The following is a 12,860-nucleotide window of genomic DNA, read 5'->3' as shown; positions in this document are numbered from 1 at the left end:
ACACATTATGCTAGGGCTGAGTTTTCTAAGACCATAATTAAACCAGCTATGTTCTAAGGTGATTAATACTTGAATGCATAATTACCTAATTCTGGGAGAACTTTCTGGTTTTTGCTTGTTAGCAACTTACATAGAAAATAAAGTAGTTACTAAAATACCTTGCTTTCTTGATCTGGTCAGAAACAGCTTTGTAAGCATATCTCCACCAGGACCTTGGATTAGATTTCACTGGCAAAAGCGGACGATAATGAGCAAATTTTAAGCGTTGGTTAAAGGCTGCAAAATTATCAGCTAATTTTAAAATATCTCTGTAACCATCCTGCAAACACAAAGATAAGACTTAGTGGCAAGCAACTGAACCTATATCTCAAAAGAAATCAAGATGGACTTGATACCAGGGAGTACCTTTGACAAACTCAATGTCACATCATTCAAGTTCACCACAGCCTTCTGTAAAGGTTGGTCACTATTAGCAGATTCTTTTCGCTGCAGCTTTGAGTAAGTTGCGTCCCCCGTCACTGGTTGCAGAATGTACGAGTGCTTTACCATCATAAGATCTGCTGGTTTTCCATCCTTTGTACCAAACCTAAAAACCTAAAGCTCACCAGGGTAAAGTTTTCATAAGATCAATGAAAAAACAAGACCAAATAGATGATGCTGATTACTATATCAAAGATGACTAACAGGACAGCACCTGAAGCCACTCTGAAGGTAGCAAGTCCTCCCATGACTTGTCAATATTCCATGGTGATATATCAGAATCCAGATAAATTGCAAGTTGATCAAGTTTAACAGACTGCAAGGCAATGAAGAATAGAAACATGAATTGCAAAATAAAGGAAGAATGACAGAATCATAAACCTGAAAACTACCCAGGAAAAATTATAAATTAATAAAAATCCTTTCTTGTTCATTGTTTGCTTAACCAGCCTTCCTCTGTGCTAGTGTAAGGAATCTCACATGAATGGAAAGATCAATTAGCCTTTCAAAGTATCAAGACCATATTAAGCCACATTTTTCCTTCTAAAACTGTCTCCAAGAGTATGCTCGAATCCAGTGCACTGTTATGAGGAGCAAACTAAATACTTTGATGCGTTTAAAATTAAACCACTAAAAATTGTTCTACAGCTTCACCACTAATCGGGAATCTATCAATGTATCTGTATCTATCTATATATGGCATGAAAATTAGAACCTTCTGAATACGGTCTAGTGCACCCCCAGAAACAAAGGTTTCCATCCCATTATCATCAACTGTCACAGCAGAGAGTTTGCCCAAGGTTACCCCAGCTGCGAACGGGTGCTCGGGATTGCTACAAAATAGAAGAAAGTTTCGATTGAAATTAATTGATAACTAGAAAAATGAACACTCGGAAGAGAACTATACCTCTCAAGATCCTCATATCTGATATGGATATTTGAAATTGAAAGCTTCAGGTTCCCAATTATCGTGTTGATCAGAGATCCAAGCCATGATGTATTCTTCATATACAAGGAAAATAAATGTTGAGGGCACATTAGATTATAACCAGATTCAGGGTATAGGATTTCCAAGAGTGAAACTACCAAAAAATATCAGACAATTTAAAGTAATAAACTTTTTAAAAGGAAACAAAGGAGTTCCAACAATTATAATCAGCCAATTTTCAGAAGCAGATTGTTTATTTAATAGTAACAGTGCATGAATTACAAAACTAGTTCCAAGAACACAGCCAGCAAGGCTGGTATAATATTCAGTTAGAGAATGATAAAGAAGCAGAAGGCAACATGAAATTTTTTTTCTTCATTATTTTTTAATTTTTAAGACAGCAGAAAAGAACATATTCGTGAACAATTAACATAGGTTCAGAAGAAAGACACGCATCAACATATCAGTTCACATGGACACACACTTACCTCAGAAATATCATGTCAGATAGACAATAACTACAAAAAATAGGATACAGTGTAGGCAACCACCAGGTGATCTTAGCACCAGACCAGAGGAAAACATTTTTCCCTTGCATTTTTCTTCCAAGTACTAATGCAGTTTAAGAAACCACGAAGGGGAACGATCACAAAGCAAAATAAGGTATAAAAGAGAAGTGTCTGAGAAGGAAAGAACAAGAAACAATACAAGCCAGAATCTTCTTTTTTTTTTTAATCAAGTACAAGCCAGGATCTTCTTAAGTAATGAAGAACGAATTCTGTGAATAAGCAGAGTTGATTATTGACAGAAAAGAGAACAAGGATCTCAGGGGACTTATGCTAAACCACAAGATGTTGAGAAAATCAAGGCACATCCACATACTCTCTCTTTCAATCAAATTTTGACCATAAGCATGGCATTGTTGAAGAATGTTACTAATCAGTTATAATATGCTCACAACTAGTAGGAAAGCAATTAGTAATTTATACAAGAAGAAGAACATGAAATTAGTGCTTATCCTCTCTACCCACATAAAACTTGCAAAGTTCTTAATCTTCCTTTCCAGCTTACACAATTTAATAGTTAATTTTGAACCCAAAAGTACTGGTGCATCTTACAGAGGCATCTCAAGCAGTTTGCTCAAAAAAAAAAAAAAACAATCCACAATTATTACCTACCAAAAACACAAGGTTGCTGCTCACATTTCAATATGAAGCTTCACAGCTTACATCAGGAATGTATCTTTATTATTAAAATGTACCCAGAGAAAAGGCATTGTAATCCTAAAACGCTAGATATCCAGAAGAAAAGGCACCCAAAAACTTAAAGCCAACATCTAAACCTAAAAATGAATAGCTGCTAATGATATCTGGATGAATTAAAGTCACGAAAAAAAATATGGAGGGTATCCTGGTGAGTTCAGAAAAGAAGAAGAAGAAGAAGAAAAGGGCATTAAGACTCCACAAAGCAAATTAGAAGGTGGATCATCCTCTAAAACATTATTTTCTTGCATGGAAAATTAAGTTGACGGTGTTATTAATAGCATTCATTTGGTTGTGCCTATATTCATACATGATTTATGATTATGGTGTTATTAACAGCATGCATTTGGTTTTGCCTATATCCATACATGATTTACGATTAAGTTGGAGAGGATTTATAAGAAGGGCTGATAGTTTCATTTCTTAGAGGAATAAAGAAAACATACTCCTATATTCATCAGCTGTTTTCCCAAAGTAAAAGGGATTTAGCCTCAAAATCTCCCTGGCCATTTACTTAAGATCCATACAGATAATTACAAAGGCCTTCACTAACTATGATTCCAAATCTTGCAAACTTCAAACAGAATTTGTATTTCAATGCCGACTATCACCCCCCATTTCATGTGAGTTGCCTGGGTCTCATCTTATCATGCTGTCAAAAACACATGGAAAATAGTAACTCACCAAGCCAAATATCATGCCACCACAAAATTCTGGTACTATCTCCCACTTAACATGCTAAGCCTGAAAAATCCATCTATTCATCTTTAATGTTCTCCACAAGATGATTCCAGAATTAGTTCAGAACTACAGAGGAACTACATGACCTAGGAATAGCAAGGAAGAAAATAGATGGTCCATAGGAGCAATCAGTTTATGGGGCGGGATTTTCATAGATGACACAAGGTAACATGTCTAATATATCTATACCAAATATCAGTCTCATTGATATAATACCAGAACCCCATATAAAATCATGTTTTTTAGAAAATATGAAACATCTGAGCCATACAAAAGAAAGCGAGAGAGAGAGAGAGATTTATTCATTAACAAACAAACAAAAGGAACAGGAACAGGAATACTAGTCCACCGCAACTGCCAAGTCATCCCAATTGGAAAACGTTGCCCAGTTACAATGGTGTACTTGAGACTCTTCTAGGCAAAAGTGTGAAGCAACATCTCGTATGGTTTGAAATCAAAAGAATTGCAGAAATCCTATAATGTAAGCCCTAACACTCACAGTAGTAGTTATAATGGAATAATAGACAATTCTAATGTCTGAAATTTCACTGCAAAAGAGCTACCATACCATTTCTGACGTCAACTGTTGCGCCTTCTCCAAAAGCTTCATTTCCATTTCCTAAGCCCAAAAGAACAGACAAGTCAGTTCATAATAAGAAAAACATTCCATAGAGCAAACAAAATCCACTTGGGTTCACCATGTCCTACCCGAACTCGGCTTTTCTTTGCTTCTTGAACCACATCCTCAGTAAGCCCGTCAACTTGAGTTGCAGGTTCAGCCAATAAAAATATGCGATCCAAGTAAACTAAAACCGGATCTTGGCCTAGCCTGCTCCATGGAACCTGAAATCGAAAAGTGTCACTCATGCATCTCTTTTCCATGGACTAATATGCAGAATGCATGCATAGTAGGCTTGCTAAGGTGAACAGAAAATATGGAAAATAAAGCAAGTAATTTAAGACATTAACTTAATATTTGCCGTATTAATCTACAGTAAAAAGTAAAGAAACGAGAGAGGGTGCGGGATAGAACATCCTCCAGAAAAAACAGAAATTTCTTCTTTCTTTTTTTTCTTTTTTGCTTTTGAACAAGGGCTCTCTGCCTTTTTCTCCATTGAAATACGCACTTGAATTCACTTCAACATTATCGCTTATACATCACTCTTCTCGATTGCATAAGGTTTCCATCCAATCTCTAGTTCTTGTAAGTTCTTTGGGATTTTCAACCTCTTAGAATCTTATATAGATGAAGTTAAGACAGGATATCATTTTGTAACTTCAAACTCTCAACTCTTTCCACTTCTCTTTTGAGAATAGATGGAACAGAGAGGAATCGTTATAAACATTTTCTGCCACGCGTTGTCCAGTTGTGGAAGTCTAGAAAGGATCCTAGTTGTTTCACAGTGATCAAGCAATCATGTTGGGTAAACCAATCATCCCACCTCGACAAATAAATAGCTGAAATTGAGATCATAGTTTAAAAACCGACCTTGAGTTTGACCGATCCAAGAAATCCAGCCTTAACCTTCACAGGCAACTTCAACGCATTGAGTGCCTCAGGCTTCAGTTGCATATTCGTTAGCTCTACATCGCCTGTTTCACATTTTTACACGGCAGTGGTAACTAGTAAACAAAAAGGAAGGTTTCTAAACCGAGACAAAATTACTAAGAGGTTAATAGTGGAAACCTTTCCAAACGCTGATCTTGAGAGCTTCTTTGTTGAATCCTCTCACATAATTTCCTAGTAACCTCTGTAACAAAGACGCCACCTGATCCTCCAACATCTTTCGATTTCTTTTAGGATCAACCAATTTGGAGCAACATTATCGATCGATTGATTGAAAGGGAGGAAGAAGAGGAGAGAAAGAATTTCGAAACTTTGAGAGGAGAGAAGAATTGGGTGTTCATTTATTTTGGGTTGTGGATATTTTTATTTTTTTTTTTTTTTTGGAGATAGTTTCGTTTCGTCGGTAGTAGAAAACGCTAGGTGACTTTGGAGTTTGGAAGGGCCACGTAAGCAAGGGTACTGTTCCACTGTTTTTGTTATTATGGTGCTGACTTTTAAAAATATTTTTTATTTAAAAATATATTAAAATAATTTATTTTTAATTTTTATAATTTTTAATATAACTAATCAAAATTATTATAAACACGAAAAAAAATATTAATTTTATTTTTAAATAAAACACATTTTTAAATATAAGCAGATAAAATTTTGAGTTTGTAATAATGATTATTTTAGTATATTTTACTTTAAAATATATTAAAGTAATATTTTTTAATTTTAACAATCGCACTTCAAATTAATTAAAAATATTAATTTGAATCAAAAAAATATTAAAAAATCTTTAAAAAATATATGTTTTTTAACATAGAAATAAACATATTCTCTCTGCCACAAGCTTTGATTTTAAAAATATTAATATTTTTTTATTTTAATCCCTCAACATTTTGATTATTGAAAATTTGACTTCATAAATTATTTTAGTTTATTTTCTATATAATTATATTAATCTCATGACTTGAATCGCGAGCTTGGTAGGTGAGCCTTGTTGACTCGGGGTTTTTTTCTTTTTTAATTGGTTTTTTTTTCTCGATTTCATCATTTAACATTAAGAATTAGACTTCATGATTTGTTTTGACTTGCTTTTTATGATGTTATCTCACTCTCGTGACCAAGGACATAGGTTTTGTGGGTTTACTAGGGTCGCTTTATTGTTCCTTTTTAAAATTTTATCTTTCCACGGTTAATTGATTGAGAATTAAGCTTTTATAATTTGTTTTAATTTTACTTTTATAGAGTTATCTTAGTCTTGTAACTTAATTCACGGGCTTGGGAAGAGGTCAATTTTTTAGTTTATTTTACATGATATTATTATGGTTTCATGATCTGGGTTATAAGTTTTGCAAGCTGACTCAAGTTATTTTTTTGTATTTTATTTTTTTTTTTTATTTCATCATTTAACATTGGGTTTATTGGGAATTAGACTTCATTTTTTTTATTTTTTTTTATAAGGTTATCCCGGTTTCATAACTCGAGTTTTGGGTTTTGCAAGTTCACTTGGGTCATTTTTTATCCTTTTTTTAATGGATTTTTTTCAATAAAAAATCATCCTTCAATATTGGGTTGATTGGGAATAGTGCTTCAAATTTATTTTGATTTGTTTTCTATAGGGTTATCATGATTTCATGACCCAGGTTGCAAATTTGATAAGTTAGTCCGGATCCACTCGAGATGTTGTCATCTTATTATATATATATATATATATATCATGTTGTCTTAAGTTATTTCTTGTTAAACTGTATTTATACTAATCATCTGGGTTGCTTTTAAATATGTCAAGTTGATCAGGTCACGTTAGGTTAACCCCCGCATAATTTATATTTTTTTATACTGGAAAAATATTAGCAATTCCAAGATATTTTTTTATGTTTTTAAAAAATTGAATCGGCCAGTAGCATAGCACATACCATCAATCTAGTCAACTTCTATTTACAATTACATAAATTAATATTTATTTTCAAAACCATGAGTAGTATCTCATAATAGAAACAAAAATGATGTATTAGAAATTTCAAATATCACTAAACTCTTTTTATGATTAAGGGGGTGTTTTAGAGTGTGTCAACAATTGTTTTTCAAAGTGTTTTTTGTTCAAGGATATATTAAAATAATTTTTTTATTTAATTTTGTTTGACATCAGCACATCAAAATAATATGAAAACACAAAAAAATATTAATTTGAAGCAAAGAAAAAAAAATTTTCATTTTTTTTCAAAGCGTTTTTAAAACTCAGAAACAAACAGGTAATAATAGTGTTTTTAAACTAGCTTAGGCATCCACCAACATTAGTTTCTGACAAAATTAACTAGATAAGTGTTTCGCACTATGCCATGAGCCAATTCAAAATTTTCCTAATGTAAAAAAAAAGAGAGCTCAGGGGACAACAATTTAAGTAAATTCAGGTTAACTAAACTAACATGCAATCTAAGATATGAAATTAAAATAACTCACAAAAACAAAAACAAAAAAGCAAAAAGAAATTGCAAAGCTCAATGCATGATAACAGAATGTTAGAGGATGACAAAGAATTTTTTAAAAATATAACGTTAAAGAATAAAAATCAAGTCAATCTAGGCTACTTGACTCACCCACCCTTCGTGATGCAAGATTGGGTTAAAAAAATAGAATTTTAAAAGAATGGCCTAGTAAAAAAAGACCCAGTTTTAGTAAAAAAAACATAAAAACGACCTAATCCAAGTTAAATTTACTTACCAGTTCTCATAATAACTTAATAAAAAGTAAAACTAAAAATAAGAAAGGTCAATGGCCAAAATTTTAATGTCAAGCAATAATTTTTTTTTCAAAAAATCAATGTGGAAAGAGCTAAGGGATAAAAAACTCAAGTCAACTTGAGTTAACTCGATTAACCCGTCATCCACGAATGAGATTAGGATAAAAAAATAGACTTTTAAAAGAAAGACCTAGCCAAAAAGCCACATTTAAATAAAAAAAAAATAAAATCACAAAGCTCAAGCTAACTTGACTAATCCGCACTTAGATAACCTAACAAAAAAAAGTTTTAAAAAAAACCACAAAGCTCAGGGGCCAATAATTTAATGTCAAATGATGAAATTGAAAAAAAAATCAACCTCACAACAAAAAAATACAGGAAAAAAATATGAGTTAACATGAGTTAATGACTAACCTTTTATATGAGATTGAGATAACTCAATAAAAAAAATAGAATAGACAACAAAGTCAAGAGCCTGATAATCAAATGTTAAATGATGAATTTAAAAATAAAAATAATTTTTAATAAACAACCCCCAAAAATGATCAACATAGCTGACCTTATGTTAAGAGACAGGAAAAACCCTGTAAAAAGACAATCATGAAAAAATAACAAAGTAAAATCTCTAATCATAAAACAATTTTAAACTCAAACAACACGAACCAAATATGGTATAAAAAACAAAACAAAATAAAATAATTAAAGGCTAAATTGGAAAACAAAATAAATTAAGAAGATAATAATAAAAAAAAAACATACTTTAAAGAATGACGACTAAAATGGATAAAACAATAAAAAGAAATATAATGTTGAGGGGCAAAATTAAAATAAAAATAAATCAAGAAATGATAAGAAAATAACAATAAAAATAACAAGGACCAAAATTGGATTAATAAAACAAATGTAATAAAACTGTAAGGGACAAAATTAGGGGGGGAATAAAGATAAGTATATAAAAACATAAAAAGAGCATTCTAAAGTAGAAGGACCAAATTAGATGTAAAAATCAAATTCAATAAGATACCTAGGTTGAAATTAAAAAAAAAAAGTTAAAACTTCAAAATGTATAAAAAAAAGAAGATAAATACTAATTAAAAGAATGAGAGTCAAAATCAATAAAATTACAAACTAGAGAACATGAATGTTTTTTAAAAGGGCTGATATAAATTTCACAGGAATGAGAGAGAAAAGAAAAACAAATGGAAAAAAGCTCAATCACAGCCCAACTAGACCTTCATTGTGAGCATGCATCGCATTGCTGAAAAGAAGATGACTAACCGCTCCCAACACCGCCATGTATGACGGATTTTGGCAGCTATATGGCCCCATACATGCTCCTCAAAAGGCTCGGGGTTGTCACATAGTGAAGCGTGCAACTTTTTTAAAAAAATATTGAACCACTTAAAAATACCAGACAAACCCTCACTAAATCCAAAACATATATACATATAAAAAGACTAGAACACTCTTGAAACCAGCCTTAGTTTTTTTTTTTTTAAGTCAAGGGCAATTTTTTAATTTAAATATTAAAAAAAAAAATGCCCCTACGTGTATGTTCACTTTTTTTGTATTCCAAGGACATGACTGTAACTCTACTATACAATTGTTTTTGAAAAGACAAAAGAGCTCATGGCTGGAAACTTAATATTTTCTTGCTTTTTAAAAGCAAAATAGTTATTTTATTATAATAAAAAAAGATGTCATTACTGATTTGTTCCCCATAAATTTTGTAATGATTAAAGGAATCATGAAAAAAAAAAAACAATTATACCTCTAATTACAAGCTTCTTAGGTTTTTTGTTTAAGGATACAAGTGTTATTTCATTTTTTCAACGAACAGCGAAATGTGTGCTACCGTGTTTTACTTATGCTTTTATGGGTTTTTTTTTTTTTTTTTTTGTAATGGTGCATTATCCACTTCGTTATATTGCATTGAACTGAATAAATTTATTTAAAATGCTAATTTCAATGTTGGAATCCAAAGAATAATAATAATAACGAAAAACCTTCCCTATTATCACCTCCTAAGAATTTCAAATATAATAGAGCCAGGTTGACATAAAATGGTATAGAATTTTTTATATTGGAATTTTTTTATAAATATGCTAGCTAACTTGTTTCAGAATTTATATCCAGATTAATAGGGTTGTGTTCATAATTAAGTAACTAATTATCAATCATTTTTATTTTTTTTCAAGACAGCAGGTCGCGTGGTCACTCATAAGGCCACGTATTTAAAAAATGCCAACTACTTTGCTGCAAATTTGCAGATTTACCATCATTCGGAGTGTATTGTGGACTATCAGCGAGTGGGTCACGTGCCTAAGAATGGCGGTTGGACCAAACAGCTAAACGAGATCTTTTTCTCGATTGCAAGCGATCCCTCATTCCTATCGCAAGATGGATGTCGAGCACGTGTCAGATCGTGGTGGCTTCGCTGTTATTCTTTACGCTTCATAATCGGCATAAATGATCCCTCATTCCTATCGCAAGATGGATGCTGAGCTGTGCAGTGGTGCATAAGACCGCAAGTCCAGCACGTGTCAACTCGTGGTGGCTTCGCCATTATTCTTTACGCTTCATAATCGGCATAAATTATAAGTCCCTCTAGGCCTCTTTGGATTGTAAATTCAAAGTATTTTTTTTATTATAAATATATTAAAATAATATATTTTTTTTTTTTTAAATTATTTTTTTAGCTAAGCACATCAAAAAAAATCTAAAAATATAAAAAAATTAGCAAAAAACATTTTTGAATATTGAGGGAACGCGGATTCAACCGTGTTCCCAATTGCGACCATTGTCTGTTTTTTTTTAAAAAAATATTTTTATATAAAATAAATTTTTAAAGAGTGAATTTTTTTAAAATATTTAATAGTATCATAAAAAATAAATTAAAAAATATTTTACAATATCTAACTATATAATAAAAATTAAATTGAAAAATAATTTATTAATATTTTTTTAAGTTTATTAAAAAAATATGAATCAAATATGACAAATAAAAAAAATTAAAGGAGTATTGAGTTAAGAAATATTAATTCAAATAAAGACAAATAACAATAAAAAGTAGAGATCAAATCTGAAAAAAAAAATAAAGAGGATAAAGTTGAAAAAAATAATTATTTCAGATAAAATAAATAGTAATCAAAAGAATGGAGATCAAATATGATAAATAAAAAAATCAATTAAAATAACATAAAATAAAAAACAAATAACAACCAAGAGAATGAGGACTAAAGTTAGTATAAAAATCAAATTAGATCAAATTCTATAAGTTAAAATTAAAACAAATCAAAACAAAATATATAGCAATAAAAAGATTAAGAATCAAATTTAATATAAATAACAAGATATTTTTAATTTTAAAAAAAAATCTGAAAAGTGGCTTCTTTCTAAAATAGAAGAAAAATAGTTTCCTAAAAACTAAACCAGATTGAGGATGAGATTGAAAAAAAAAAATAATTTTATAAATTATTTAAAATAAAACAAATAACAATAAAAATAAGGAGGACCAGATATAATTCATAAAAAAACTTCAATTAAGAAAAAAAAAAGATAAAAATAAATAACAATAATAAAAATAAGGATCAAAGTTGATATAAAAAATAAAATAAAAAAATTCTAAGAGACGGAATAAAAAAAAAACTTCAAAATAAAATACATAACAATCAAAAGATTGAGAACTTAGCAAATAACTGAATATTTTTAATATTTCTTTTGCAATTTATATAGCATGTTTCCCACCTATAATAAATAAATAAAACTTTTCTGAAACCAAACTAATTTTTTATTTCACTTAAAAGTTAAAAGTGTTTTTTCATTTATTAACTTTTACAATAGTAAATTCAAGAAATTGGCCCTGAATATTTATTTCTTTTTAAAAATGGCTATATCTATGAGTTGGAAAAAAAATAAATATAAGAGAAAATCAGAATCTCCTAATGTTTGATTAATTTTTTCACTTTATTTGTGTTGTTTGGAAAATTACATTTTACATCATAAAATTTATATTTTCATCACAATTTAAATCTTCACTCTAATGTATCAAAAAAATCAATAAAAAAATATTGAACAATTTGCAAGATTATTTTATTTAATGACTAAATAACATATTGTAATATTAAAATAATAAAATTACCATTTTTGTTTTATGTTTTTATCTAAAATTTGTTCCCAACCCAGTCAAAACTTTATGTAAGAATCAGTAAAATCCAGTATTACTTGGCCACAGATAACGGATGCTAAATCAATAAAATCCAATTTTAAAAACAAGAAATCCAAATCTTTATTTGCTTTTGATGATGTCCTAAAAAAAATATAGGTAGCTTTAGGGCAAGACTTATATTTGGAATAATCAGTTTATATTTTTGTTATGATGATTTAATTTATTCTTTCTACTTAAATTGATTGGCAAGCTAAGCTGGCCGGTAACTAGTAATTGTAAAATGTTCATTTTAGTGCATTTAAAAACTCTACGATGCTCTTGTAAATATTTTTTAAAGAAAAAAAGGCAATGTAATTTTAGAAAGAGACTTTGAGAATAAATATGTAGCGGAGAATAAAGATTAAGAACCTAGAATTTGAAGGATTCATTATATATTTATATCCCATGAGTCTTGTTTTTTATGGAGATGAATGATCAAGGTGTAATTTTATTCTACTAGTTTTAATGAAGGAAAATATTTCTAACATGTTCATTAATGAGGGATAAATATTAATTACACCAACATTAATGTTGATAGAAATATGGTAAGCCCTCAAAGAACTTTTATACACCACCCCTCACACAACTTTGATGTTGAAGGAAATATAGTAGGTCCTTAAAGAACTTTATATAATATCTCTCACACAACATTAAAATTGATAAAAATAAAATGTATTTTTAGAGGACTTTTACACACATAAGGGTGTACATTAAAATTGATGAAGATAAAATGTATTTTTAAAGGACTTTTACACACATAAGGGTGTACGAATAGTAGAAACAAAAAATATAGTAGAACTTATGGAGGCTAAGCTTTTCCATCGAGTTGAGCTTTTCCTCTCGGCCGAGTCCATGAGATTAGGTTCTTCCTTTAGGCTAAGCTTATGGCATTGCACTCTTTCCCATGGCTGCGTGGCTAGGCCTATAAGAACGAGGCTTTTTTTTTT

The 12,860-nt window shown here is 30.2% G+C and overlaps 1 protein-coding gene across 4 annotated transcripts in view; it reads right to left on the bottom strand.

The window, feature by feature from the left end:
• LOC118039095 (uncharacterized) overlaps positions 1-5,354 on the bottom strand; it is a 39,442-nt gene extending 34,088 nt beyond the window's left edge. For 2 of the 4 annotated variants that reach the window (XM_035045690.2, XM_035045691.2), the window contains exons 1-9: positions 5,099-5,352; positions 4,901-5,004; positions 4,120-4,254; positions 3,980-4,030; positions 1,388-1,482; positions 1,196-1,313; positions 695-796; positions 406-594; positions 159-319 (exon numbers count right to left, since the gene is read on the bottom strand). In XM_035045690.2, the coding sequence (XP_034901581.1) occupies positions 159-319; positions 406-594; positions 695-796; positions 1,196-1,313; positions 1,388-1,482; positions 3,980-4,030; positions 4,120-4,254; positions 4,901-5,004; positions 5,099-5,195 (1,052 nt within the window). In that variant the 5' untranslated portion in view covers positions 5,196-5,352. Of the gene's footprint in view, positions 1-158; positions 320-405; positions 595-694; positions 797-1,195; positions 1,314-1,387; positions 1,483-3,979; positions 4,031-4,119; positions 4,255-4,900; positions 5,005-5,098 lie in introns of those variants that run through there. The other 2 variants (XM_035045692.2, XM_073405039.1) reach the window with 2 other exon arrangements.
• Positions 5,355-12,860: the final 7,506 nt, after the last annotated feature.

This window comes from Populus alba, chromosome 1 (assembly GCF_005239225.2).
Source record: "Populus alba chromosome 1, ASM523922v2, whole genome shotgun sequence".
NCBI lineage: Eukaryota > Viridiplantae > Streptophyta > Magnoliopsida > Malpighiales > Salicaceae > Populus > Populus alba.
The sequence above is the reverse complement of the archived record's forward strand: the minus strand, read 5'-3'. Positions and strand labels throughout refer to the sequence as shown.